At 45.0% G+C, this 27,800-nt stretch overlaps 1 protein-coding gene across 1 annotated transcript in view; it reads right to left on the bottom strand.

Annotated features, from left to right (window-relative positions):
- Window positions 1-24,800, bottom strand: part of LOC138796444 (vomeronasal type-2 receptor 26-like) — a 37,461-nt gene extending 12,661 nt beyond the window's left edge. Inside the window, exons 1-5 of the mRNA XM_069976048.1 lie at window positions 24,751-24,800; window positions 22,551-22,848; window positions 18,588-19,391; window positions 7,384-7,500; window positions 3,807-4,049 (exon numbers count right to left, since the gene is read on the bottom strand). Coding sequence (XP_069832149.1) covers window positions 3,807-4,049; window positions 7,384-7,500; window positions 18,588-19,391; window positions 22,551-22,848; window positions 24,751-24,800 — 1,512 coding nt within the window. The remainder of the gene's footprint in view (window positions 1-3,806; window positions 4,050-7,383; window positions 7,501-18,587; window positions 19,392-22,550; window positions 22,849-24,750) is intronic.
- Between the last annotated feature and the right edge of the window lie 3,000 nt (window positions 24,801-27,800).

Below are 27,800 nucleotides of genomic sequence, written 5' to 3'. Positions count from 1 at the left end.
GCATTGCAAGATCCATAGCGTTCTTATCTTTTGCGCGACAGAGCTGGTTTTGGGCTTATTGTTTGCGGGAAGATCTGTAGTTTCTATTGATACCAAGTTTTATATGTATATGACTTTTTGATCTCTTTTATGATGTATTTTCTAAAGTGGATTGATAAAATACAGCTATTCTGGTACTGTTTTTTTTTTTTTTACAGCGTGTGTCGTGCGATATAATTATTGATATAGTTTTATAGATTGGGTCGTTACGGACGTAGAGATACCAAATATGTATAGGATTTGTGTTTTTGATCACTTTTATGTAACGTTTTATAGTGTATGGGGGGTGTAATGCATTTTTATTATTGGGGGGCCTGGGGGGGGGGGTTGTGTGTTTGGTGCACGTTTTTTTTTTTTCACTTTTACACTAGTGTACATTACTGTACACTAGTGTAATACTGATCAGTGATCATTGATCACTGATACTCAATACACTGCATTACTACTGTAATGCAGTGTATTGAGTATGTGTCAGCTACTTGCTGACAGGCATCTGCTCGGCCATACCTCTGTATGGCAGAGCAGAGGCATCTCCATGGTAAGCCCGGGGCCTTCATTAGGACCCCAGGATCACCGCGGAGACCGTCGGGGGACCGGACTTCGCCGCAGGACTTCTGATCAGGTCAGTATACCCGCGGCGCCAACCGGAACCCGTTAGATGCTGCTGTCATGCTTTGACAGCGGCATTTAACGGGTTAAACTGCCCGGACAGTTACAGGAGGGGGTCAGCTGTCACACTGACCGCTGATTTTCCGTCCTGCAGCTGCCGCCGGGCAGCGATTCAATCTGATGCGTACGCCGTTAAAAGGCGTACGCATCGGAATAAAGCCCATTAGTGACCGCCGTGAAAAGGCAGCATGGTGGTCACTAAGGGGTTAAGAGCGACCTGGGTACCTTTAACCCTTTAAGGACGGGGACAATTTTTGTTTTTGCGTTTTCGTTTTTTCCTCCTTGTGCATAAAAGGCCATAGCAGTTGCATTTTTCCACCTAGAGACCCACATGAACCCTTATTTTTGCGCCACTAATTGTGCTTTGCAATGACAGGCTGAATTTTTGCATAAAGTACACTGCGAAACCAGAAAAAAATTCAAAGTGTGGTGAAATTGAAAGAAAAAAAAAAAGGCATTTCTTTTATTTGGAGGGTATTTGTTTTTACGCCATTCGCCCTGGGGTAAAACTGACTTGTTATCCATGTTACTCAAGTCGTTACAATTAAAACGATATATAACATGTATAACTTTTTTTTTATTTGATAGCTTGTAAAAAATTCAAACCGTTGTTAACAAATATACGTTCCAAAACCAAAGAAATTGCACAATTATATAGAGGTATACAAAAGTCTTTATTACAATAAATCAATTCATAAAAGCAGATAAAATGACATATGGGATAGAACACAGAGGTCAAAACCAGAGGGGGAGGAAGACGTCAGTGTGGTATAACAGAGATAAGAATAAAGTATACTGTGGTGGAAAATAATAAGACACTACCATCTAGTGTCTTATTACGTTTCGCTCACTGCATCAGGAGCTAATGATGAAGTGAGCGAAACGTGGGGGGGGGGGGGGGGGGGTAAGACTTCAGTGTTGGTTCCATGGTATCATTTATTTGTGTATGGTTACATTATTTTTCCTTCTGTGTATGTTAGGTTAATCACTAAATTTACTCATTTGCACTATTGCAAACTTTTTTGGGGGTCACATACAATATATATACTATACTATATGTATACTATATACATGTCTTATGGTTTGTTGTTATCACTTAGGGCTCAGCCACACTAGCGTTTTTCTTTGTTTCTAACGGATCCGTCTATATTAATTTAACGGATGAGCATAAACGGATGAGCAGACTGATGTAAACTGATTGCAAAATGTTCATCTTTTTTTAATGGTCCGTTTGTATTTTGGCTTAAAAAAACTGACTTTTGTACATCAGTCAGCATCCGTTTTTTATCCGTTTATTTTTCTTCTTTGGTTTCTTGCTGCTTCTGCGCATGCTCAGTGCATAAACGGAAGGAAAAAACGGAAGTCAACGGAAATACCTTCCGTTTTAGATCCGTCCTCATTGACTACAATGTAAAAAAAAAAACGGAAGTGCACTTTTCGTTCGTGATCCGTTTTTTTAAGCTGAAAGAAAAATACTGCAAACACTATTTTTTCTTCCGTTCAAAAAACAGATCTTGAACGGATTGCATGCAAACGGAGCACAATTAGGGTAAACGGAGCACACTAAAATAGCATGGGAGTCTATGGGGATTTTAATGGATCCGACAGTTTCTGTTTTGCTTACTCTAAAACGGAAAAGGTAGACGGAATGGTGCCGGATGGTCAAACGCTAATGTGAACGTAGCCTTAGCTTTCTATCTGCTATGAGCCTTTTTTCTTGCCGTACAAGTAACGACCACTAGATGGTAGTGTCTTATTATTTTCCACCACAGTATACTTTATTCTTATCTCTGTTATACCACACTGACGTCTTCCTCCCCCTCTGGTTTTGACCTCTGTGTTCTATCCCATATGTCATTTTATCTGCTTTTATGAATTGATTTATTGTAATAAAGACTTTTGTATACCTCTACATAATTGTGCAATTTCTTTGGTTTTGGTTTTGTATTTTTGTTGCACTATAGAATAATGTAGGCAGGACTTTATAGGTTGTCTGAAATATACGTTCCTTAAAATCGCTCCATTCCCAGGCTTATAGCGCTTTTATCCTTTGGTCTATGGGGCTGTGTCAGGTGTCATTTTTTGCGCCATGATGTGTTCTTTCTATCGGTACCTTGATTGCGCATATACGACTTTTTGATCGCTTTTTATTACAATTTTTCTGGATTTGATGCGACCAAAAATGCGCAATTTTGCACTTTGGGATTTTTTTGCGCTGACGCCGTTTACCGTACGAGATCAGGAATGTGATTAATTAATAGTTCGGGCGATTATGCACGTGGCGATAGCAAACATGTTTATTTATTTACTTTTATTTAAAACCTAGGAAAAGGGGGGTGATTCAGACTTTTATTAGGGGGAGGGGGCTTTTACTAATAACAATCCTTTTTTTTTTTTTTTTTTTTACACTTATACTAGAAGCCCCCCTGCTGTTAGGGTTATTCCCCCCTGGGGTTAGGGTTATTCCCCCCGGGGGTTAGGGTTATTCCCTCCTGGGGTTAGGGTTATTCCCCCTGGGGTTAGGGTTATTCCCCCTGGGGTTAGGGTTATTCCCCCCTGGGGTTAGGGTTATTCCCCCCTGGGGTTAGGGTTATTCCCCCTGGGGTTAGGGTTATTCCCCCTGGGGTTAGGGTTATTCCCCCCTGGGGTTAGGGTTATTCCCCCTGGGGTTAGGGTTACTCCCCCTGGGGGACTTCTAGTATATGCACTTTGATCTCTCATTGATCTTTGCTGTATACTTACTTCTACAAACTGCTTCTGTGTTATCAGGGTTATGCAGTTACTATACATTATACTCCACATGCTGATTGCTATACTGTACAGTAACTTATAATATCACATATCTAACTGTTTATAATTTTGTTTTATTAGTTTTACATGTTATTCAGAATAAATAATCATTATTTTTTGGGTGTGGAACCAATTGTCGGCATTTCAATGATTTCTTTCTGGAAAATTTGCTTTGGTTTAAGAGTGAATTTGGATTACAAGCGCGGCCCAGGAACGAATTATTCTTGTATTCCAAGGCACCACTGTAGTGTTTTTTCAAGCACTATAATTATCTATTGTAGGTGGAATGTTTGGAACTTTCTCCTCACCTTTCCGTGTCTCCATGTTATCCTCTGAGGGAATACAGTCATCTGCTTCTCTCCTTCTTGGGATGGACTAAAGCTGCCCACAGCATAGTGATAAGAGGCATGATGGCTGCGATTAGATGGTTTCCATTTTTCTTTCACCCAGTTCTCAATGAACAGATATTCCGGCATTTCTCCTTTCTCGTTAAACTTACTGTATCCTCCTTTGTCCAACAAAATTTTGGCATTGAGTAGAAAATTCCTCAGCTTACAAAAACAGAAAATATTTTACATTAAAGGGGAACTCTAACATCAGGTAAAATAAATAAAAATGCCACCGAAGCAAATAACAATCCTCATCTTTCTGACCCAGTTCTCAAACCACCAAAAATTCATTAGTTTTGTGCATTTGTAATCTTCTCTCCAACATGTCAAAAACATATACCTACTGGTTGAGCAGGTGCTCAGATCTTCTATTCCCAAAATGCATTCCTTTCCCCAGTTATTTCAAACAATAATAATAATAAACAAATTGGGAGCAGTAACATCTTGTGTGTGAACTAGTCTTTAGTGAGGATGTTTATCACTAAATCGTTCCACCCAATGGCTCTCACAGAAACATGGCTACAAGGGTCTCACACAGCCTCACCCGCCGCTCTGACCCATGGTGGCTTACACCTTTCCCATACCCCTAGACCTGATAACAGGCATGGTGGAGGAGCTGGGGTACTTCTCTCCCCAGACTGAATTTACCAGGTCAATCCCCCTGTGCCCTCCCTCTTATTTTCATCTTTTGAGGTTCACACCGTACGACATTTCTGTCCATTTTCCCTGAGAGTCGCAGTCATCTATCGCCCTCCTGGTTCACCCACTAAGTTTCTTGATCACTTCTCTACCTGGCTTCCTTACTTTCTATCTTCTGATATTCCTGCTCTAATCATGGGTAATTTTTACAATCCCATTAACAACCCAATTTCCCCATCAGTGGCTCAGTTTCTTTCTCTAACCTTCTCCCTTGGCCTCTCTAACCTCCTCCCTTGGCCTCTCTCAGCATTCTGACTCTCCAATCCACAAGGGTGGGAATACCCTGGACCTGGTCTTTTTCAGATTAGCCCAGTTTCCCACTTTACTAACTTTACCACTGAACTCTCAGACCACAACTTCCTCTCCTTTATGATAACAAATTCTCGTCCTCCTCCTGACACCCCGACCTCACTCACATACAGGAACCTATATGCTATAGACACCCAACAGTTTTTAGCCACTGTACAGTCATCATTGCCCCCCACCTCTTCCCTCTCCTGTCCTAATCTGGCTGCCAACCATTACCACAACACCCTAAAAACCACCCTCAACAAACTTGCACCCCCTATACCCCAAACAGCCCGACACAGACGGCCACAACCCTGGCACACATCCAGAACTTATTTTCTTAGACAGTGTTCTAGGTGTGCTGAACGTCTGTGGAGGAAATCCAAGACAACAGCCAATCTCCTACATTATAAGTTCATGCTAAGGTGCTACCACACTGCTCTTCACTCTGCTAAGCAATCCTACTTCACCACTCTGATCTCTTCTCTTTCCCATAACCCAAAACGCCTCTTTGATACCCTCAACTCTCTCCTTAAACCCAAACCTCAGACACCCATCACTAACCTCTGTGCTGAAGACTTAGCATCCTACTTCAAGGACAAAATAGACACAATCCGTCAGGAGATCACCTCCCAGTCGCCAAGTAGTTTTGATCCTATTCCCTCTTACTGTTCCTCCGCTTCCCTCTCAGCCTTTGAGCCAGTGACAGAGGAGGAAGTCTCCAGACTCCTCTCCTCCTCTCGCCCCACCACCTGCCCTAGTGACCCTATTCCCTCACACCTTGTCCAGTCTCTCTCTCCTGTTGTTACTACTTACCTTACTAAAATCTTCAACCTCTCCCTCTCCTCTGGCATCATCTTTCAAACTTTCAAACACTCTGTCATCACTCCATTACTGAAAAAAAACCCTCCCTAGACCCCTCCTGTGCCGCCAACTATCGACCTGTCTCTAATCTCCCTTTTATCTCTAAACTCTTGGAATGTCTGGTCTATTCCTGCCCATTAAAAGGTAGAGCCTCGCAACGCGTCTGCGTTTTTTAGCTCACTGTTCACCTTTTGTTTTGTTTTTTATGTTTTGATGCTGAAATAAAGAACCTTATATTTTAAGAAGCTGTGGACACTTACCTTTTTCAGATGTTATACGGGTTGTGGCCAACCACTACAGCAGTTTGGTGAGCGGACATTCTTTCTTTTTTTGCTCATGCTATTCCTGCCTAACTCTCTTCTTGACCCCCTTCATTCCGGTTTCCGTCCTCACCATTTTTCAGAAACTGCCCTTACTAAAGTCTCTAATGATCTCCTCTCCGCCAAATCTAAAGGTGACCATTCTCTGCTTATTTCCTGGATCTATCTGCAGCATTTGACACTGTAGACCACCAGCTCCTCCTCTCCACGCTCCGCTCCATCGCCCTCAAGGACTCTGCTCTTTCCTGGTTTTCCTCCTATCTCTCTGACCGCTCCTTTAGTGTATCACTTTCTGGCTCTACCTCATCTTCTCTTCCCCTTACAGTCGGAGTTCTTCAGAGATCAGTCCTAGGCTCTTTCCATTTCTCACTTTACACTTTACCCATAGGACAAGTCATTAGCAAGTTTGGTTTACATTACCATCTCTATGCTGATGATACCCAGCTGTATACCTCCTCCCGTGATATCACCCAGCTATATACCATCTCTATGCTGATGATACCCAGCTGTATACCTCCTCCCGTGATATCACCCAGCTATATACCATCTCTATGCTGATGATACCCAGCTGTATACCTCCTCCCGTGATATCACCCCCGCACTTCTACAGAAGACCAGTAACTGTCTGTCTGCCGTCTCTAACGTTATGTCCTCCCTATTCCTAAAACTAAACCTTTCTAAGACTGAGCTTCTTGTCTTCCCTCCCTCTGCTAACCGCCCCCCACCTGACATCTCCATCTCTGTCTGTGGTGCAACCATAACCCCTACACAGCAAGCCCGCTGCCTTGGAGTTATGTTTGACTCAGATCTGTCCTTCACTCCTCATATTAAATCTTTTTCATGTTCCTGTAATCTGCATATAAAAAAACATCTCTAAAATCCGTCCCTTCCTTCCTGTCGAATCTGCTAAACCTCTCATTGCCGCTCTTATTCATTCCCGTCTTGACTACTGCAATTCCTTACTAATCGGCCTTCCTTCCTCTAAACTCTCCTCTCTCCAGTCCATTCTTGATACAGCGGCCAGGCTCATCTCCCTGTCCAGCCGCTATAAAGATGCCTCCCCCCTGTGCCAGTCACTACATTGGCTCCCTATTAAAGAGGATGTACCACCAGGTACATCCTCTTTAATCTGAACCGACGGATCGAACGGCGCCGTCATGGGGAAGCCGGTGCCGCGGTCCATTTTTCAGACCGCGGCCCGGCCCGGTTCCTGTGCATGGTGGTACAGGCCCGGTTCCTGTTCCCTGGTGGTACATCCTCTTTAAACTTAGGATACAGGTGATGGGGGGGCGGAGCTAGCAACATGCTAGGCTAGCTGCACGTACCTCGCCGCTCCTCTTCTCCCGCCTGTGATGTGAGTTGGCTTGTTGCCCGACGGGATGCCGACCGCCCGGTGAGGAGTGTCCAGAGATGCCAGTGATCCGGTTGTGGAGAAGGGAGGTCTGTGGAGAGGCGGAGGCCATTATGGGGAAGGTGCAAGGTTGCCGGTGGGTTCACCGAGGGAGAGACACCCGTTTTGGCCTTTGGATGCGGGCGACCTGGAGCCGCCTGAACAGGCATGCTGGATGGGCAGTCCTGGAAGGCCCCGGAGATTCAGGACGGCCCAAAAGAAAGTGTTTAAAACAGGCCCGCAGTGATTGGTTGGAGCGTCCGGAGCTGTGCGGCCCCATAAAAGGAAGCCTGGCAGAGACCATCCGACATGGCGACAGGACGCCGGCACCTCGTGGAGCTCCTATTCCCATCCGGACGCACTCTCCCATTGCTATCTGCTGCACCCTTCTACAAGGTAGTTTCTGCCCTACTACATATACCAGCCGCATGGCTGGGACCGACATTGCCCATGCAAATATGGTCACGGTACAGTTTTAGCTTATCCCCCTTTGCTTTTATCTCCCTCCCCACCATTTTGAGGAGAATACTGTGGCTGGAAGAGGGCCTCTGAACAATCTCCCCTGTCTCTAAGCTGCCTGGTAAGTCAGGCTGTTGGATATAATGAGTCTTAATCAGCCAAATTATTTTGCTGGATTTTCCTTACCCAGGGAGATAAAAACTGTTTTTTTCTTTGCTGTTTTTGCAATCTCTCTTTTTCTTTTTCTCCCTTGGACAGGGTAATTCTCCCCTGGGAAGAAGTCTTATCGAAGCAGAGCTATACTTTGCAGTATTTGAAGATATACCTGTGGTTCCAGCCTTTAGAACAAAACACATGGATCACTGACCAAATTGAGCTTCTCTGTTGCCTTCCAATACCAGAGAACTCACACAGGAAAACAGGTTCTATTATTACAGATGACTGTTTCGCTAACTTGGAGATTTACCAAAAGATAATATTATCCATCATGTATTAAGAGGCTATCCGAATGGAACTACCCCGTTAAAAGTCAGCTTTTTTACTGTTCATGAGTTATATTGGGTGGATTGTGTACTTCTACTGCTGGTAGAAGGCGTTTGATTGGTTGCGGTCTTATCTATTCCTACATATATTTTTTTCTTTTTTTTTTTTTTTGGGAGTGGTATTACACTCTGCAGTACCCAAAGATCCTACTGTCTGTGCTTCCAGCTCTGAGAGTAAAATAGATGGACTATTGACCAGATTGGACTTTCCTTCTGCCTTCCATTTTAATAGATAGCTATCTTGCTATTTTTGGCATTTATCAAAAATAATATTACCTATCATGTGTTAAGAGCCCTTCTGAATGGAATTTCCTTGCAATAGGATAATTTTCTGTTTACTGTCATATTGGGCGATATTGTTCACTCCTAATATTGGTAGAAGGCGCCCAGCTTGATAGTTGATATCATAATCTATACCACATATATTATCTATATCTATCTATATATCCTTAGTAAGGAAGGCCCTTGGTTAGCAACTCTTGGAAGTGAGAATATTATATAGTTTATGTGTTTTTGCTCTCCATTGTATAACATGGCTACTAAATCAACAAATCAGAAAACGGGTAATCGGGGGGCAAGTAATAACTCGAATTCGCCCAGATTGGAAAAACTTTTAAAGACTCCTCCTCAGGTTGAGAAGCCTGTCTCAGTTGGTCAGTCAATGTCCACTGGTTCTCGGCTTTTGGGACCGGAGGAGGAGATTAGCAGCGATAATTCTATGGGGGTGGAGGGGTTGGAGGGTCAGGCCAGCGGATTGGAGGTTATTCTGTCTGAAATTAGGAAATATAATCTTTCAGTATTAGATTTGACTACCCAGCTAGGTTCGGTGTCTTCTGATATTGCTGTTGCTGAGACAGGACTTTAAGGATATGAGAGAGCGAATACTATCCTTGGAGAAACATGTCCCTGACTTGGCTACTAGAACGGGACAGTTGGGAAAGGAGGTCAAGGACTTGAAGAAGGATAATCATGACATCCGAGCGAAACTAGCTGATATTGAGGATAGGGCATGTCAGTGTAATGTACATATAATTGGCTTTCCTGAGGGTATAGAGGGAGACAACTCAACAAATTCTGTCAAGATTGGCTGCTACAAACTCTGGGGGAGCAAACGCTGTCCCCGCTTTTTGGTTTGGAACGGGCACACTGGGTGCCTTGTTAAAGGCCCCCTCCAGGCAGTTCCTCTAGGACAATGATTGTAAAAATTCTCTGCTCAAATGACCGGGATGCCATACTGAAATGGTCAAGGGAAATAGGGGATATCAGATATAATGACGCTAGAATTGCCCTTTTTCCTGACTTTTCGAGGGCAACCCAGCTACGGCGGGGGTCATTTAGAGAAGTCAAGAAACAATTAAAGAACCATGGCAACCCGTTTTCTCTTTTGTTTCCAGCGAAGCTTCGTGTTGTGTAGAAAAACTCCCTGCTTTTTTTTTTTATAATCCTAAAGAGGTCAGGTCCTGGCTGGATGGGGGAAGGACTGGAGTGAGTGTCTCCCTTTGTATGAGATGTTAAATATGTACATTAAGCCAACTACAATAATAATCATGCTTATGTTCTAGGTATCTTTAGGCGGGAGTAGGGATTGGGGTAGGCAGGAGGCGTGGCCTGGGTGAGGGTTGTGGGAATTTCTGCTCACAACAGCTATAGTACATCTTACGAAGCAGCTTCAAGAATCGATTTGGTTCTCTGTAATAATGTAGGATTGAAGTTGGTAAACAAGATTAAGATCGAACCTCAAACAATTTCTAACCATACCCCTATGTTGGTAGATATAAGTAGTGGAACATAGATAGTTAGTTCCCTTCCATATAGAGTTAACCCCTATTGGCTGTCTGTTATTAATTGTGATGAGTTTATTAAAAACGATCTTGAGGTTTTCTGGAAGATTAATACAAACTCTACAGACCTTTTGGTTGTGAGGGACGCCTTCAAGGGTTTCTTGAGGGGCGTCCTATTCAAGCAAATTTGCTGTAAAAAGAAATTCTTTTCCCAAAAGGAATCAGAGCTCCTTAGAGGGGTGGAGGAGGCCGCCCAGAGATATAATCAAACCCAACAGCAGGATGATTGGTCAGGGTTGCAATCCGCCCAGGAGAAATATTCCGAGTTCCTGAAGGAAAAGGTACAACATAAACTATTTTTTCAGGGCCAGAAGAAGTATGTAGAAGGGGGTAAACCTAATAGAGTGCTGGCTAATATTCTTAAGGATCAAGGAACGAGGCAAGATATAACTAGTATAAGGGGGAGGGAGGGTCTGGTGTGATTCGGACTTTAATTGGCCCTGAGCCAGGGGGTTTCATTCCAGGTCCGACTGTACATGACAACGTCTTGAGAGTATTCACCAATATTCAGCATGGGGTCCCGGGTTCCCGCTCCATCCTGTCCTTAGATGCCACTAAGGCGTTTGACAGGGTGAAGTGGGAATTTCTTTGGGCTACTTTAGACAAGATGGGGCTTCGCCCTCGGTTGGTGAGTTTGATTCATACCCTATATGATTCCTCCCTTGCGACACTGTCTATTAATCGGCGTGTGTCAGAACCTTTTTCTTTGAGTAGAGGTACCCGTCAGGATCACCGAGGAGAGCTGACATACCATCTCCAAGGAGCGGAGACTAAGGAGTCCATGGTATTCATCAGAGACCGCCGCAAGGCAGGATGGGCTTTACTGTGGGAAACTCCCAGGTTGCTACCTTAGGTTCCTCGCTGACTGCCGACTATAGAGAATTAAGATCTAATTGAGCCTGTGACTAGATGAACTATAACGTCTGACAAACTTCAATGTACTATGAGATGATTAGTGAAGACCGAGTATGAAAATGCTCGGGTGCTCGTTACTCGAGACGAATATTTCCCGATACTCGGGTGCTCGTTTCCAGTAAGAAACCCCATTGAAGTCAATGGGAAATTCGAACATTTTTGCAGGGGACCCAAGTTCAGCAGAGGGAAGGTCGTGTGAAAACCTGTGAACCTCAGAAAATGATGGAATCACCATGGAAAATGACAGGAAACAGCAGGGGCAGCATGTATGGATGCCTCTGAGGCTGCCTAATTGCACCATTATGTCAAATTCTGGGCAACAGCCTGGTTAAAACAGAGGAAGCATATGAAGCACCCTAAAATTTTGCCTGACACAGCATGGCGGTGAGAACACAGTTAACCATTAAAACAGAGGTAGCATATGAACCACCCAAAAACTTAGCCTGACAGCATGGCAGTGAGAACACAGTGAACCATTAAAACAGAGGTAGCATATGAAGTACCCCAAATTAGCCTGACACAGCATGGCAGTGAGGACAAAGCGAACCATTAAAACAGAAGTAGCATATGAAGCACCCCAAAATTTAGCCTGACACAGCATGGCAGTGAGAACTCCGTGAACAAGGTAGATAAGGCGTTCAACCTCAGAAAAATTAGGCCTGACACAGCATGGCAGTGAGGACACAGACAACCATTAAAAGTGATGTAGCAAGTGAGCCTCCCAAAATTAAGCCTGACACAGCATGGCAGTGAGGAAAAAGAAAACCATTAAAAGTGATGTAGCAAGTGAGCCTCCCAAAAATTAGGCCAGACACAGCATGGCACTGAGCACACAGAGAACCCTTAAAAGTGAGTGAGGAAGCAAGTGAGCCTTCCAAAAATTAGGCCAGACACTGCAGGGCCTTGAACACTCAGAGAACCATTACAAGTGAGTGAGGAAGCAACTGAACCTCCCCAAAATTAGGCCAGACACTGCAGGGCACTGAACAGTTACCCAATAATATGAGGATTCACAATGTCTTTCATAAATCATTGTTAAAAAAAATATGTAGTTCCTGTGCTTCCAGCAGTCCTCCCTGCTCCTCTGGTCATCCAAGGTGAGCTGGAGTTTGAAGTGGACAAGATTTTGGACTCTCGCCAAGTTCAAAACTCCGTCCAATATCTTGTCCAGTGGAAAGGATTCGGTCCCGAGGAAAATACTTGGGTTGCCAGTAAGGACATACATGCCTCACACCTTATTCGGCAGTTTCATGCCCGTAACCCCTCTAAGCCTGGTCCTTTGAGTGAGGGTCCAGTGGCCCCTCATAAGAGGGGGGGTACTGTTAGGAATATGACTTTGCGCTCCTCGGTCCATGCTGGGCGGTCGAGGAAGCGCTGAGTTTGTCTGTGTTTTTTTTTACTCTGTCTGAATTGTGTTGTATTTGCCAGCCACACCCGCTTTTCCTGGCAGACTCCTGGCAGTGCAGGGGTTACTGCTCTGCTTGATCTTCTCAGCTGAACTTGCTGCTGGGATCAGGGCTGGTCCAATCATCTGCTGGACTTAGTCTCTGGTCCTAGATAAAAAGCAGCAAGTTTCTCCCTTCCCTGCTGACTATTAGAGTTCACTTGCCTGCTCAGCTCCCTGTTTAGTTACTCTGATATCTGTATTCTGGACCTTCTGCTTCTGACCTCGACTATTCTCCTGTTTGCTGTTTTTGTACTTCACCGCTCGACTGTTGCTGACCTGGTTTGTCTGACACCTCTTATTGTGTTTTGTTCGTCTGTCCGTGCTTTGTGTGTCGCACCTATTCAGTGTAGGGATTGACTCAGGCCGTTTAGGGCCGTCCGTGGCAAGTAGGCAGGGTCAGTGGGTGGGGTCAGCTCAGGGCTCACTGTCCGTGTTTTGTCAGACTGCCTTTGCCATACTGACCTTAACAGTGAGCTTGGATATGGGTGCACAAAGAAATACAGAAATAAGAAAATATACTGGTCACACTAGTTTTTTGGAAGCGGTCGTATACAATCTGTTGGTGACTGCAGCTATACACTGTATGCCACCCTCTTACACAGGGCAATTAGCAGTGAGCTTGGATATGGCTGCACTAAAAAATACAGAAATAATAATATATACTGGTCACACTAGTATTTGGAGGCTGTCGTATAGAGTCTGTGTGTAAGTGGTGGTCTGTGGTTTATGGCACCTGTTACACAGGACAATGAGCAGTGAAGTTCTATGCAGGTGTACTACAAATCACAGCAATACAATCTACGACAGTAGCTCCACCAGCCACAAAATAATAAAATAGTACTGAGCACTTCTTAGGGGTCTGTATGGAACATCTAATGTCCACTTTCTGCCAGCAGCCGATCACCACAGTGTGCTGCTGAAATCGTGGTAGCTGCACTGCAACTCCCAGCCAGCAGTCTGTATTAATAAAAAAAAAAAAAAAAACGATTTTAAGCGCTTACAAGGGCTGTTTGGTTCTTTCTCTAGTATTCCCTACCTACTGGAATGCTAATTCCCTCCCTAACGCTCTCCCTGACCAGCAGCAGCTCTGTCCCTAATCTTTTCCAGCACACGTCTGAAGCGAGCACTGCCGGCAGAGATTTTTACTTGGCATGGTCATCTGATCTGGCCAACCAATCGCTGCTATCAACATGTATGGGTCTCATGTGATCGCAGGATGTACCAGAGTCTCCTGCATGTTGATTGGCTGAGAAATAGCGCCCAAACTTACAGGAAACGGATAATGCTATGAGTACCATCGGGTACCCTAATACTCGAACGAATACCAAGCTGGGACGAGCATGTTCGCTCAACTCTAGAGATGACATATGTACTTCAATGTACTATGAGATGAGAGACCACACCCAAGCTGAGCTGATAATCAGGGATAGAACAAGATCCAAAAAATGTAGAATGTTGCTAGGAAGTAAGTATTTCTCCTATTCATCACTTGTCTGAACACCGCACAGGTACCTTAACATGTGCAATCTTCAGACATGTGATGAATAGGAAATAATCCTGCCCAGGGGCATTCCTAATGATGAGGAGGGTGGGGAGGAGGGACAGAGAGGTGGTGCAGGCCTAGGGCACAGACACTCTAGGCCACACCAATTTGACACAGGGCTGCAAGTTTCAAAGTTGTTTTTTTTAGGATAATAACTGCATCACCTGTTGAATGGAGCCCAGGACAGATCTTGGATTAAAAACAGCTATCCAAAGGTACAAGTGGTTAAGAGGGGGCACATTGTGGGTACAGAGTCGCTTTAAATACAGGTAAACAGGCGGGCTTCTGCCACTAGAGGGAGCCCAATCCCCCAGGGAGCCGGCTCAGCACAGGTGACAAGCTGCCAGAAGACAAATACACTGAGTAAGAGCACAAGACCAGATGACAGAAGCGCAGTGTGATCCGCAGCAGGTACGGGATAACAGACACAACCTTGTGCCGTTAAAATTATTTTTGCATGGATGATGGTAAGTTTTCTGCTCCAGAGTTTGATCAGGTAAAAGTCTTTATAGCTTTGGCATGGATTACTATTATTCCATCTCCTACCAGTCTTTTGATCCAATCTCCTACTAGTCTTGTAACTTCATCTCCTACCAGTCCTATGTATCCATTTCCTACCAGTGTTATGACTCCATCTCCTCTCTGTCCTGTAACATCATCTCCTACTAGACCTGTAAGTCCATCTCCCTTCGGTGCTTTGACTCCATTTCCTGCCAGTCCTGTGACTCCATTTCCTACCAGTCATGTAACTCCATCTCCTACCAGTCCTATGACTCCATCTCCTACCAGTCATGTAACTCCATCTCCTACCAGTCCTGTGACTCAATCTCCTACCAATCCTATGACTCCATCTCCTACCAGTCCTGTGACTCCATCTCCTATCGGTCCTATGACTCCATCTCCTACCAGTCATGTAACTCCATCTCCTACCAGTCCTGTGACTCCATCTCCTACCAATCCTATGACTCCATCTCCTACCAGTCATGTAACTCCATCTCCTACCAATCCTGTGACTCCATCTCCTACCAGTTCTATGACTCCATCTCCTACCAGTTCTATGACTCCATCTCCTACCAGTCCTGGGACTCCATCTCCTACCAGTTCTATGACCCCCATCTCCTACCAGTCCTGTGACCTCTATCTCCTACCAGTCCTGTGACTCCATCTCCTACCAGTTCTATGACCCCCATCTCCTACCAGTCCTGTGACCTCCATCTCCTACCAGTCCTATGACTCCATCTCCTACCAGTCATGTAACTCCATCTCCTACCAGTCCTGTGACTCCATCTCCTACCAGTTCTATGACTCCATCTCCTACCAGTCCTGGGACTCCATCTCCTACCAGTTCTATGACCCCCATCTCCTACCAGTTCTGTGACTCCATCTCCTACCAGTTCTGTGACTCCATCTCCTACCAGTCCTGTGACCTCCATCTCCTACCAGTCCTGTGACCTCCATCTCCTACCAGTCCTGTGCCCTCCATCTCCTACCAGTCCTGTGACCTCCATCTCCTACCAGTCCTGTGACCTCCATCTCCTACCAGTCCTGTGCCCTCCATCTCCTACCAGTCCTGTGACCTCCATCTCCTACAAGTCCTGTGACTGAGTTTTGCAAAATTGAGGTAGAAAATCAGCTATTTAATTTGCAAATCATGGCAAAACTGTAGAAAGGAGATAATACACCACTGAAAGTATAGGTCTTTTTACGTTGCGTTGCATGGGCCCCCAGGAGCTCAGGGCACCAGACTATCACCTGAAATGGACCGATTTTAATCCGCTACTGCCCGTATTCTCAGAACAGTTGCCACAACAAGGAACTCATCCCCAGTAAGACAAATAGCGAGAAAATTATCTTAAAGACTGCGCACAGCATTTCTGGGAAGCCTCAGAAAGTCTGCTACACCCAGTTGTAAAGGCCTGGGGCTCGTACTACCCAACCTGTTACTCTTTGATCTGGTTGGGTACAAGGCGGTCAGCAACTAATCTAAATGTGAACAAAAGTATTCTTCACTCTCCCTCAACTCTACTACTAATCTACTTCCCGGCAAAGTACGCTACTACTTGGACAAGGCCCCCGAGATGGTTCCCATACCTACTCTACCCTACCCTAAGCTACCTCAACTGCATTTCCTAGTCTTCATTTTTATCACCTGCACCTGCTCCTGAAGTTGTTACTGTTAAAGCTGACTTGCATTAAAGTATTTTCAATGCACATTACATAGATGCACAAGTATTCAAACACACACACACAAATTACACAGATACAAACACACACAGTTTACATATACATATATCTATTGTACTAACACACAAATAGACACATGGTGACAGACATGTACAAACACACCCAGACATTACACAGATATGCACACACACACACACACACACACACACACACTTACCTTTTATGCAGAACAGTAAACTTGAGGGATGTCCTCTTATGAAGTCTCCTCTTCCTCTTCTTTCAGCCTAGACTGTGCAGTGTGCAGTCACTCCCCCTCCTCACCGACTGCAGAGCTGTATACAGGAGGGGGTCACTGCAGGGGAGGGGGGTCAGAAGAGACCTGCTGCTCTCTGCATCTTTCTGCCTGTCACCTGTTGCTAAGAAGGGGGGGGGGGGGGGAATGAGCCCTGCCACATGGGCCCCATAACAGTTGTGTGGTCTGCCTCCATAGTAACTATGCCACTGCAGCCATTATGTGTGATTTTTATTTTCTGAGCTTCTTTCCTCGTAAGTTCCTAAAGCTGCCATCATTAAAAAAAAGTTTAATTCAAAACGAACTGCAAAATTTTCATTTTTGAAAAATAGAATTTCTTTGAAAGGTTTGAAGATAAACTATGTTTGGATGATATATACACTGCTCAAAAAATAAAGGGAACACTCAAATAACACATTCTAGATCTGAATGAATGAAATATTCTTATTTAAACATTTGTTCTGTACAAATTTGAATGTACTGACAACTAGGGATGGTCCGAACCTGCCGAGAGTTCAGGTTCGTACGAACCCGAAACTCGTCAGGTTCAAACCATCCCTACTGACAACAAAATCACACAAACAACATCAGTGGAAATCACATTTATTAACGAATGGCGGCCTGGATTTAGAGTCACACACAAAATTCAAGTTGAAAAAATACTACAGGTTCACTTCTCAGTACCTATGCTTTCTGGCTGAGGTTTTAGTCACTTTTGAATGTTGGTGGTTCTTTCACACTTGTGGTACCATGAGACGGACTGAACCCACACAAGTGGCTCACGTAGTGCAGCTTATCCAGGATGGCACATCAATGCGAGCTGTGGCAGTGAGATGTCCAGAGGCTGAAAGCGCTACCAGGAGACAGGCCAGTACACCAGGAGATGTGGAGGAGGACATAGGAGGCCAACAACCCAGCAGCAGGACCGCTACCTCCAGCTTTGGGCAAGGAGGAACAGGAGAAGCACTGCCAGAGCCCTGCAAAATGACCTCCAGCAGTCCACAAATATGCATGTGTCTGCAAAAATGGTTACAAACTGACTCCATGAGGATGGTATGAGGGCCCGACGTTTACAGATGGGGGTTGTGCTCAGAGCACCACCAACACCGTGCAGGACGCTTGGCATTTGCAAAAAACACCAGGATTGGCAAATCCAGCGTACTGCCATTAGGTACCGAGATGAGAACCTCAGAGCCCTTGTGAGACCATATGCTGGTGCAGTTGGCCCTGGGTTCCTCCTAATACAGGACAATGCTAGACTTCATGTGGCTGGAGTGTGTCAGCAATTTCTGCAAGATGAAGGCATTGAAGCTATGGACGGGCCACCTGTTCCCCAGACCTGAATCCGATTGAGCACATCTGGGATATCATGTCTCGCTCTATCCACCAACGTCACGTTGCAGTACACACTGATGTTGGTGGATGCTTTAGTCCAGGTCTGGGAGGAGATCCCTTAGGAGACCATCCGCCACCTCATCAGGAGCATGCCCAGGTGTTGTAGGGAGGTCATTCAGGCACGTGGAGGGCACACACTATACTCAGCCTCATGGTGACTTGTTTTAAGGACATTACAGCAAAGTTGGATCAGTCTGGAGGGTTTTTTTCCCACTGGAATTTTGTGTGTGACTCCAAATCCAGGCCGCCATTGGGTAATAAATGTGATTTCCATTGATGATGTTTGTGTGATTTTGTTGTTAGCACATTCAGCTTTGTACAGAATCCAATGAGAATATTTCATTCATTCAGATCTAGGATGTGTTATTTGAGTTTTCCTTTTTTTCCTGAGCAGTGTATACCCCTTTTATAGGGCTCCAGCCAGCCTGACTAGTAATCCTCATCTCCTCACACCAGCACCAGACCTGTTAACACCCCCCCACACACACACACACACACACACAGACACACTTTTTACTTACTGTATTTTGATACCGAAAAGCTTTCAGTTCCTTTGCTCCAGTTATATGTAAGAAGGTGGATAAATCATGGAGGGCGTGCGCCATACTCATCACTGATAAATATACTTTGTAGGCCACTGGATCTCCAATATTCTTGAAAAGCTTTTCATATGTCTTCTCCTCAGTACAATTATGTAGAGTTATATCGAAGTCTATGGAATATAATTTATCTTTACGCTTGTTTCCTGAGAGGCAGGAATACAATTGTATCCAGATGTCCTCCAGTATCTTATCATGGGGTCGGGTAGATGGATGAAAGGTAAATAAATGTTCCCTAAATCCAGGGATGTGACGGAATGGAGGAACAAACACCAGACTATGATCCAGCATATAATTAAAAAAAGGATTAGTAAATTCTACGGCACTTGACCATGATGCCGGAAGGATGGCCGTTCTTTGTCCCAGAATGTCTGCTATGTCAGGAAGTGACTGCATATAACTCGTGGCGAATGTCCCGCAAATAATAAAAATCTGAGAAGAAGAAGATTTAAGTTCTTTGATTTTTTTTATTGAATCTTTTTTTTCGGAAACTTTATGGTTGAATTCAGTGCAAATCCCATATTCGCTGAGTGTTTGGGTCAGATGTTCAGCTTCACGTTCTCCGGGGTCATCGGCTGAGGTTATGACCCCGACCCAGTTCCATCCGAATCTTTTTATTAATTTTGCAATCGCCACATGTTGTATCTCATAGTCCTGCACAGTTCGGAAAAAGTTTGGATACAGCTTCCTGTCGCTAAGTAGTGGATCTCTGGCTCCATAACTGATCTATAGGCATAAAGTTAATGTCAAATATGTACAGAGGTGTCAGCGGGGAGCACCGTGTTAGACTGAACAGAATGATGTATCACTTACCTTGTTTTGTGCAGCTGATTCATAGATATCCCTCCAAATAAGAAGGACTTTCAGGAGCGCACACTATTCCAATATGTGCGTGGGCAAAGTAGTCATCGATATGCATGAGCACCAGATTCCTCTGACCACTGGCTGCTCATTGGCAGTTGTCTATCTATACTGTGTATAGGCAGTCGGCTGTCAATCAGCAGCGGGAGGGATTGGTGCAGCACGAGGCCGATTCTCCTGTGTAAGTAATAACCCATTCTGTTCAGCATTTCTGTCACTAGTTTATGCTGCATTAATTTAAGGTAGCATAAAATTTGTGAAAGATACCATTTAAAAACTTTTTTTCCCGGAGACCCCCTTTAACAAGGTTTTCCAACAGATAACCATTGAAAGCCCATCTGCTGGATCAGTTGGTTGGTGCTTGTACACAGAGGACGGACCTATAAGCAGTTGGCTCTATACTAACAATAGTGGCAGCTCCTATATACTTTAATACTCACAATCCCCCCCCCCCCAAACCACTTGTACCCTCGGATAGCTGCTTTTAGTCCAAGATCTGTCCTTGGGGCCCTTCGGCAGGTGATGCAGTTATTGTCATAAAACATTACTTTTAAACTTGCAGCCCTGTGCCCTACGGAAGTATCTGTGCCCTAACTTTGCACTACCCCTCTGTCCCTCCTCCCCACCCTCCTCATCATTAGGAATGCCACTGGAACATTTTCTCCTGTCTGAACATTGCACAGGTACCTTAACGATGCAACCCATGTGCCATGCTGACACAGCTGACGAATAGTAGGCAATCTGCCTGGAGCATTCCTAATGATGAGGAGGGCGGGGAGGAGGGACAGAGAGGTTGTGCCAGACTAATGCATACACAATCTAGGCCACGCCCGTAGGGCACGGGGCTGCAAGTTTAAAAGTTGTTTTTTTAGGACAATAACTGCATCACCTGCCAAACTGAGGGGGGGGGGGGCAGATTGTGGGTACAGAGTCCCTTTAAGCCCTTAACAACATATGTATTCGGGCTGGCATGGGATGATCATCCATGTTGGCTATTTAACCATTTAGATGCTGCTGACAAAACTGATTGAAGTATTGAAATCGCCCTGTTGGTGGCGCATTGGTGCAGCTCTCTGCTGTGAGGTTGTGGTGACCCAATCTATTGTACAGGCCACTAGAGGCCTTTGCTAAGCCCCCATGGCTGCCTTACATTGGCGATAGCTACAGGCTGCTGAAGGCAGTGGGGTGCAGAATCATTGATCAATGTATTTACTGCATTGATTCCTATGAGAAAACAGTATATTACTCAAAGAAATCCCACAGGGGACTATAAATATGCGTAAAAAAAAGAGAAGAACATTTTTTATATTTGTAAATGGAACCATCCAATAATAAAACTTTAAATCACTCCGGCCGGGATTCTAACAGGCTGCACGAAAAACTGACATGTCAGTTTTGTGCGGCCGCTATTAATTGAATTGCAGCTGTACAGACATGTCGTTTCATACTGTGCGCACGCATCCTAATTCATCAGAAATAAAGATCATTCTGCAGTACCGGCTGGGATGATCTTCAGTAACACGCAATGTTATACGCCATGGGAACATGGCCCAAAAGATTAAAGTATTATAAGTAGAGATGAGCAAACTGAATCTGGCAATTTAAGTTTTGCTGCAAATTGCGCTGTCAGTGCGCGTTGTTTTGTTAAGCGAATTCCAAACAATAAAGATTAAAGAATTATTTACACACTGGTGGAATTTGAAACTTTAAATCTTTTCCCGTCTTATCCTATGTGAGGATGGAAGGTAGTGATTGACCAGGTAGGTGTTTGGTGGAGCTGGATTGTGTAAGCACTTATTATTATTATTATTATTATTTGCACATTTTCAGCACACACACCTTACTTATGATTTTCAATAGGTTTGGCAGAGGTGGGGGCACCATTTCAGGGTTCGCACCATTTTAGAATCGGCCCTGCCAATTTGGTAACAAAACGCGCAGAATTTGGTTCACAAAGCGGAGTGATTTGACTACGTGATTCGGCAGATTCACTTCACCCATCTCTAATAGCGCAGATGATGGTGTCTTCAATGTTGACCATATTTGTTGAGTACGCAAAGCATTTCAAGACAGCATAAATGTGAAGTGAAGAGTTGGATGTGAAGAGTTGTTTCGCACCACTGCGTGCAACAGATGAATCTTGACTGCAAGCGGTAGCAGGCTATAGACTTGCATATGCAAGCTGGAGTTTCACGGTGATCGTGGGGGTGGCACAGGCGCCATCTTTCCCCAGGACACTGATGGCGATTGGTGCTGTCTCGGACTTTTCAGCTGCTATTGGCTGATCTGAATTGATCAGCCTATAGCAGCGATCATCGGCATGGGGGGGGGGTTTAATCACCCCTCGTGCCGACGAGCAGAGATGGCCTGCTATACATCATAGCAGGCCTTCTTCCCCGATCGCTGTGTGTGTACACACAGCGATCAGGGAAACCGCGGACGTAAATGTACGTCCGTTTGCGTTAAGGCACGGACTTCGGGGGCATACATTTACGCCCGCGGTCGTTAAGGGGTTTACCTGACTGTTTTTATTATTCATAAATGTTTACATTTTTTTACGTTGTTTTCACTGGATTAGCACCCAATTTATCATTTCCGACTTTTTATAAAGTCTTACAAACTGGTGCAGGCCTATGTCTGGTCAGTACCAGGGGAATATATCTGCGCAATATTTTACTTTTTGCAACTTTTTACTTATATGAAATCACTATGGCCGTGCTACAATTTAATAAATCAGTCACAAGATATTGGAACAAAATATACACAAATCCTAATTAGAAGACTCCTTAGTAAATGTCCCCCTTAGTGTTTTATCCCCTGCATTTTTCTCATTACAACTTACAGTATGTGATTCCTCAAGGAATTCTTTTGAAGAGTTGGGTAAAAACAAAAAAAGGTGCCCAAAACAACACTAACATACATGTACACATGGACCCAAATGAATGGAACTATTTTTGTGTTGAGACATTTCTATAACAACTCTTGGGTGAACAGACCTATAGTCATCTCGGGAAGTGCAGTTACCTGAGTGTATCCAAACATGCTCAAAAATTGGGCCATGGGCACTGTAGTGGATGAATGGAGATCTCCAATGTAACCGGCCAGTCTACTGTGCTTCTTATAGGAATAGTTAGGAATTCCAAATGGGCTCCAAATCCCGGTCATTATATGCAGAACGTCCTTTATAACTTTATTTATATTTCCACAGGAATCAAACACATGATACCCCAGGGTGACATTAGGGAGGATATCGGGGTTCCTGTTAATTTCATCAATGGCAAAAATAAAAGCCATCAGCTGCTCATATTCTAGGAGTTTTATTCTGTGGGGGGGGAAAAAGATTTCATCTCACATTTCATGCAGAAGTCTATGGATGTATTTAATGGGGTCTCCTAGAAATACATTGTCAACACATCCCATAAAATACGTTGCTAAGATTTCTGTGTTCTGTTGGCATAGATATTTGGTGAGAGGGTTTTGCAGAGAGGCTATGCGACATCCCTTCTAGATGAAGCATGCAATAGAGCAAAAATGAAAGATAGGGCAATTCTTCTCAGAACAGCATCACAATGTAAAAAGAATAACAATAGATTTGCTTTTTCCTTTAAGCTGTCTCCCATGGCCCCACAAATCCATAGTGTTATCAATAAATATTGGAATATACTGGAGGGTGATACATCTTTTGGAGAATGGGTAGAAAACAAACCCTTTATAACGTTTAGACGAAGTATAACCCAAAGAATAATTTAATTCAGAGCAAATTTGCTTCTAAAAAAGAAAATATGAATATGTGGTTAAAAAATGACCTAAAAGATAATTATAGTGCTTGAAAATCCCTATATTGTAATCCGTATTCTTCTTCTTCTTCTGTTTCTTCTTCTTCCAGCCATTTTTCTGCGCGTAATACAGCCCGAACCGCTTTGCGCACACACTCCGTTCAAACTTCTTTTCGAAGCCCTCGGTGGTCTGTGGTGTGCTATCTATTTTTCGTTTCGATCGAATTTGTCGTTTTTAAGAAATTTACGTTTAAAGACCCCGAATTTCCCATAGAAAATAATGGCCCATTGCAAATAATGGCCACACTCTAACCGCTAACAGCCAATCACAATACATATGCAAATAGCTGAAATATAGCAGCCAATAGGAACTCTAAGGTCTCGTCAGGCACTGTATTACAACATCCACAGTCACATGTCCACTATTGGCCAATAGAAGATGTAATATATGGAAGGTCCTTAACCATTTTGTCTCCCCGACATGAGTAAGATTGTCATGGTAACCGAGCAAAGATCTTTGCCATTATAAGTACTTAGATCGCTCTTAAAGGGACCCAGGTCGCCCTTAAAGGAATGCAAGTCGCTCTTAAAGGGACCCAAGTCGCTCTTAAAGGGACGGGAGCCATGTCGCTCTTAAAGGGACCCAAGTCGTTCTTAAAGGGACGGGACCCAAGTCGCTCTTAAAGGGTACCATGTAGCTCTTAAGGGGATCCAAAATGCCCTTAAAGGGACGGGACCCAAGTTGCTCTTAAACGGACGGGACACATGTTCTTCTTAAAGGGACCCAAGTCACTCCAAAAGGTATGGGACCCATGTCGCTCTTAAAGAGACCCACGTGGCTAGAGCGATCTGGGTCCCTTTAAGAGCGACCCGGGTCCCTTTATGAGCGACCTGGGTCCTTTTAAGAGCGAAATATGTCCCTTAAAGAGCGACCTGGGTCCCTTAACCCCTTAACGACATCGGGCGTACCTATACGCCCCCGCAGGGTGGGCTTTAACGCAAACGGGCGTATAGGTACGCCCGATGTTTCCCCGATCGCTGTGTGTTCACACACAGCGGTCGGGGAAGATGGCCTGCTATAATGTATAGCAGGCCATCTCTGCTCGTCGGCACGGGGGGTGATTAACCCCTCCCGTGCCGACGATCGCTGCTATATGCTGATCAATACAGATCAGCATATAGCAGCTGAAAACAGCTTTCCGGGTCATCGGTGACCCGGAAAGCAATGGCGATTGGTGCTGTCCGAGATAGCACCAATCGCCATAAGTGTCCCCACCAAAGATGGCGCCGATGCCACCCCCACAATCGCCGTGATAGGCCGGCCAGTACCGGCCGGCCCATCACGGCGATCATACTGTAAAAAACAGTTTTGCCGGGTTCTGCACCCCCCAGCTAGGTAGCTGAGAGGTGCAGAACAGGTGTGTGTGGTGCAGGTGTACCATACTCACCTGATCTGGCCGTCCGGAGCGAAGATCTGCGGTCCGCGCCATCCTCGCATCTTCTTCGCGTCGCTGCCGGGTTCGTTCGTCCAGCGTCGGAAATCTTCGGAAACACTCGGGTCTTCGTTTTGGGCGGGCCTCGGTAATCTCCGTCAATCTTCTCTCTACTGCCCCCTAGCGGCTGATCAGTGAATATCATTCACTGATCAGTTGCTTTGAGTTAAAAAGAATTTTTTTTTTTTTCCCCCAATTTTTTTTTTTTTACTTTTTTTGCGCCCTAACGCCGCTGAGTACTGATCAGCATCGCACGTAAGTGCGCCACTGATCAGCAACTCCTCCTTTTTGGCGTAGGAGCGTTTTTTCCCCCCTATATCCTACCGCCACTGTCTGCTGATAAGTGCCGCACGTAAGTGCGGCATTTATCAGCAGCTCCTTTCTTGGCGTATGGATATTATTTTCTTACTGTCAAAAAAACTTAAAAAACACTACATTACACTATACTACATGAAATAAAGTTTTACAATAAACATTTACATACCCCATATACTAGTCCCCGTATAAAGATGGCCCCCAGGGTGTTTTCGGCGTCGGACGCATATGCTATTATTGCCTCCAACACCGAAACAGCCAGTGAGAATGAATGGGGGGATCCTTCTTTCCCCCATTCATCCTCATCATCATCATCATCATCAAGTGACGTGTCTGGGGGTAGCGTAGCGTACGCTGCCCCCCAGACACGTCTTTTCCGCCAGTAACGTCCCAATAAGAGATCACGGTATGGCGTGAAATTCTACAAACTCTGTGAGCGTACCTCACGGTACACTTACAGATTTAGGGTGCGTGCACACTGCGGAATGGCGAAGGATAACCCTTTGTGCATTCCTCAGCTGGCACCCGCCGGCGGACTGATGCAGGCGCGCGTCTCCGCCCGTGTCATAGACTCTATTCTATGCATGGGCGGATTCCGTTGTCCGTCCAAAGAATGAACACATTCATTCTTTGGACAGAGGGCGGAATCCGCCCGTGCATAGAATGGAGTGTGACACGAGCGGAGACGCACGCCTCCATCAGTCCGCTGGCAAATGCCAGCTGCGGAATGCACAAAGGGTTATCCTTCGCCATTCCGCAGTGTACATGTACCATTACAGTGTATGAAGGAAGGGACACCCGAATCCAGCCCCAGATGCCCCCAGATGCCCCCTCCCCCCCCATCCTCGGAGTTAGTGGGGAGATCGTCCAGGAACTGATCTTCCCACTGCTGGATAAAGGTTACCACCCGTACGGGGATAACATTTATACCAGCGCCCCCCTCTTCTGGTCCCTCGCTGCCCGAGCTACTGTAGCTTGCGGCACAATCCAAAAATATCAGAAGTGGTAATAGAGCCCTAATATTTAGCAGCCATGGAGCGGACCCAGCGCTTCTGGATATGAAGGACCCCGGATCGCACCAGGACAACATTTTCCAGGTGACGTCCCCCACACTGGAAAACAGGAGACCCCAGAAGAAGTGCAGAGTGTGGCGTAACAGGGGGATCAGGAAGGACGCCATTTCCCAGTGTGACACCTGTCCTGATCACCCCGGCCTCTGCATATTGGATCGCTTCAAGGTGCACCACACGTCACTGGGGTTCTACATTATCTAAATTCTGTCCCTTATTCCTATTTCAGGGGTCACGTTGATCCAGGGATTATTCTGATCGCCATTATGGAGTCGGGAAGGAATTTTTCCCACTGATGAGGCTACTGTCGTCTGCCTCACGAGGGTTTTTTGCCTTCCTCTGGATCAACACAGGTTGAATTTGATGGACACCTGTCATTTCCAACCTTATAAACTAATAATTGGCCTAATACCCCCAAATAAATTAGAATTGTCCCTTTTCCCCAGCTAAGTAGGTATGGCCGCCATTCCCATTAGAGGATGCCATGATGCAATTACAAAGCCTCTGTGCGGCCAGGACAGTAGAAACCCCCCACAAGTGACCCCATTCTGGAAACTACACCCCATAAGGAATCTAACAAGGGGGGCAGCGGGGATATGGCCCCCTGGTGACGGCCACATTTGGGACGTGAAAATGAAAAAAAATGGTATTTTTTATTTTCTCGGCACATGTTCTACGTAAGTGCCCATCACCAGTGGGGTCCATATGCTCACTGCACCCCTTGTTGGATTCCTTATGGGGTGTAGTTTCCATAATGGGGTCACTTTAGGGGGGTTTCTACTGTTCTGGCAGCACAGGAGCTTTGTAAATGCGACATGGCCTCCATCCTCCATTCCAGCCTCTAAATGGCGCTCTGTCCCTTTGGTGGCTTGCCCTGTGCCAATATGGCACATTATGTCCACATGTGGGGTATTTTCGTACTCAGGGGAAACTACCCTACACGTTTTGTGTTCACTTTCTTTTTTAACCCCTTGTGGAAAAGGAAAAAAATCAAGGCTAGACCAACATTTAGTGTAAAAAATGTTTAATTTTTACACTAAATCATTGATTTTGTCTTGATTTTTTCATTTTCACAAGGGGTTAAAAGACAAAAAAAACACTAAATGTGTAGCGCAATTTCCCCTGAGTATGGAAATACCCGACATGTGGACATAAAGCGCCATGTGGGTGCAGGGTAAGCCTCCAAAGGGAAGGAGCGCCATTTGGTTTTTGAAGGCTGGATTTGGCTGGAATGAATTTTGAGGGGCCATGTTGCATTTAAAAGGCCCCTGTGTTGCCAAGACAGTTGAACCCCCCCACAATTGACTCCATTATGGAAACTACACCCCTCAGGGAATGTAACAAGGGGTGTAGTGAGCATATGGACCCCACTGGTGACGGGCACAAATGTGGAACAATATGGCGTGAAAATTAAATATTACATTTTTTACACTATAATGTTGGTTTAGCCTTAATTTTTTCATTTTCACAAGGGGTTAAAAGAGAAAAAAACACACAAAATGTGTAGAGCAATTCCCCCTGAGTCCGTAAATACCCCACATGTGGACATAAAGCGCCGTGTGGGTGCAGGGCAAGCCTCCGAAGGGAAGGAGCGCCATTTGGATTTTGGAGGCTGGATTT

This window comes from Dendropsophus ebraccatus, chromosome 7, assembly GCF_027789765.1.
Source record: "Dendropsophus ebraccatus isolate aDenEbr1 chromosome 7, aDenEbr1.pat, whole genome shotgun sequence".
NCBI lineage: Eukaryota > Metazoa > Chordata > Amphibia > Anura > Hylidae > Dendropsophus > Dendropsophus ebraccatus.
The sequence above is the reverse complement of the archived record's forward strand: the minus strand, read 5'-3'. Positions and strand labels throughout refer to the sequence as shown.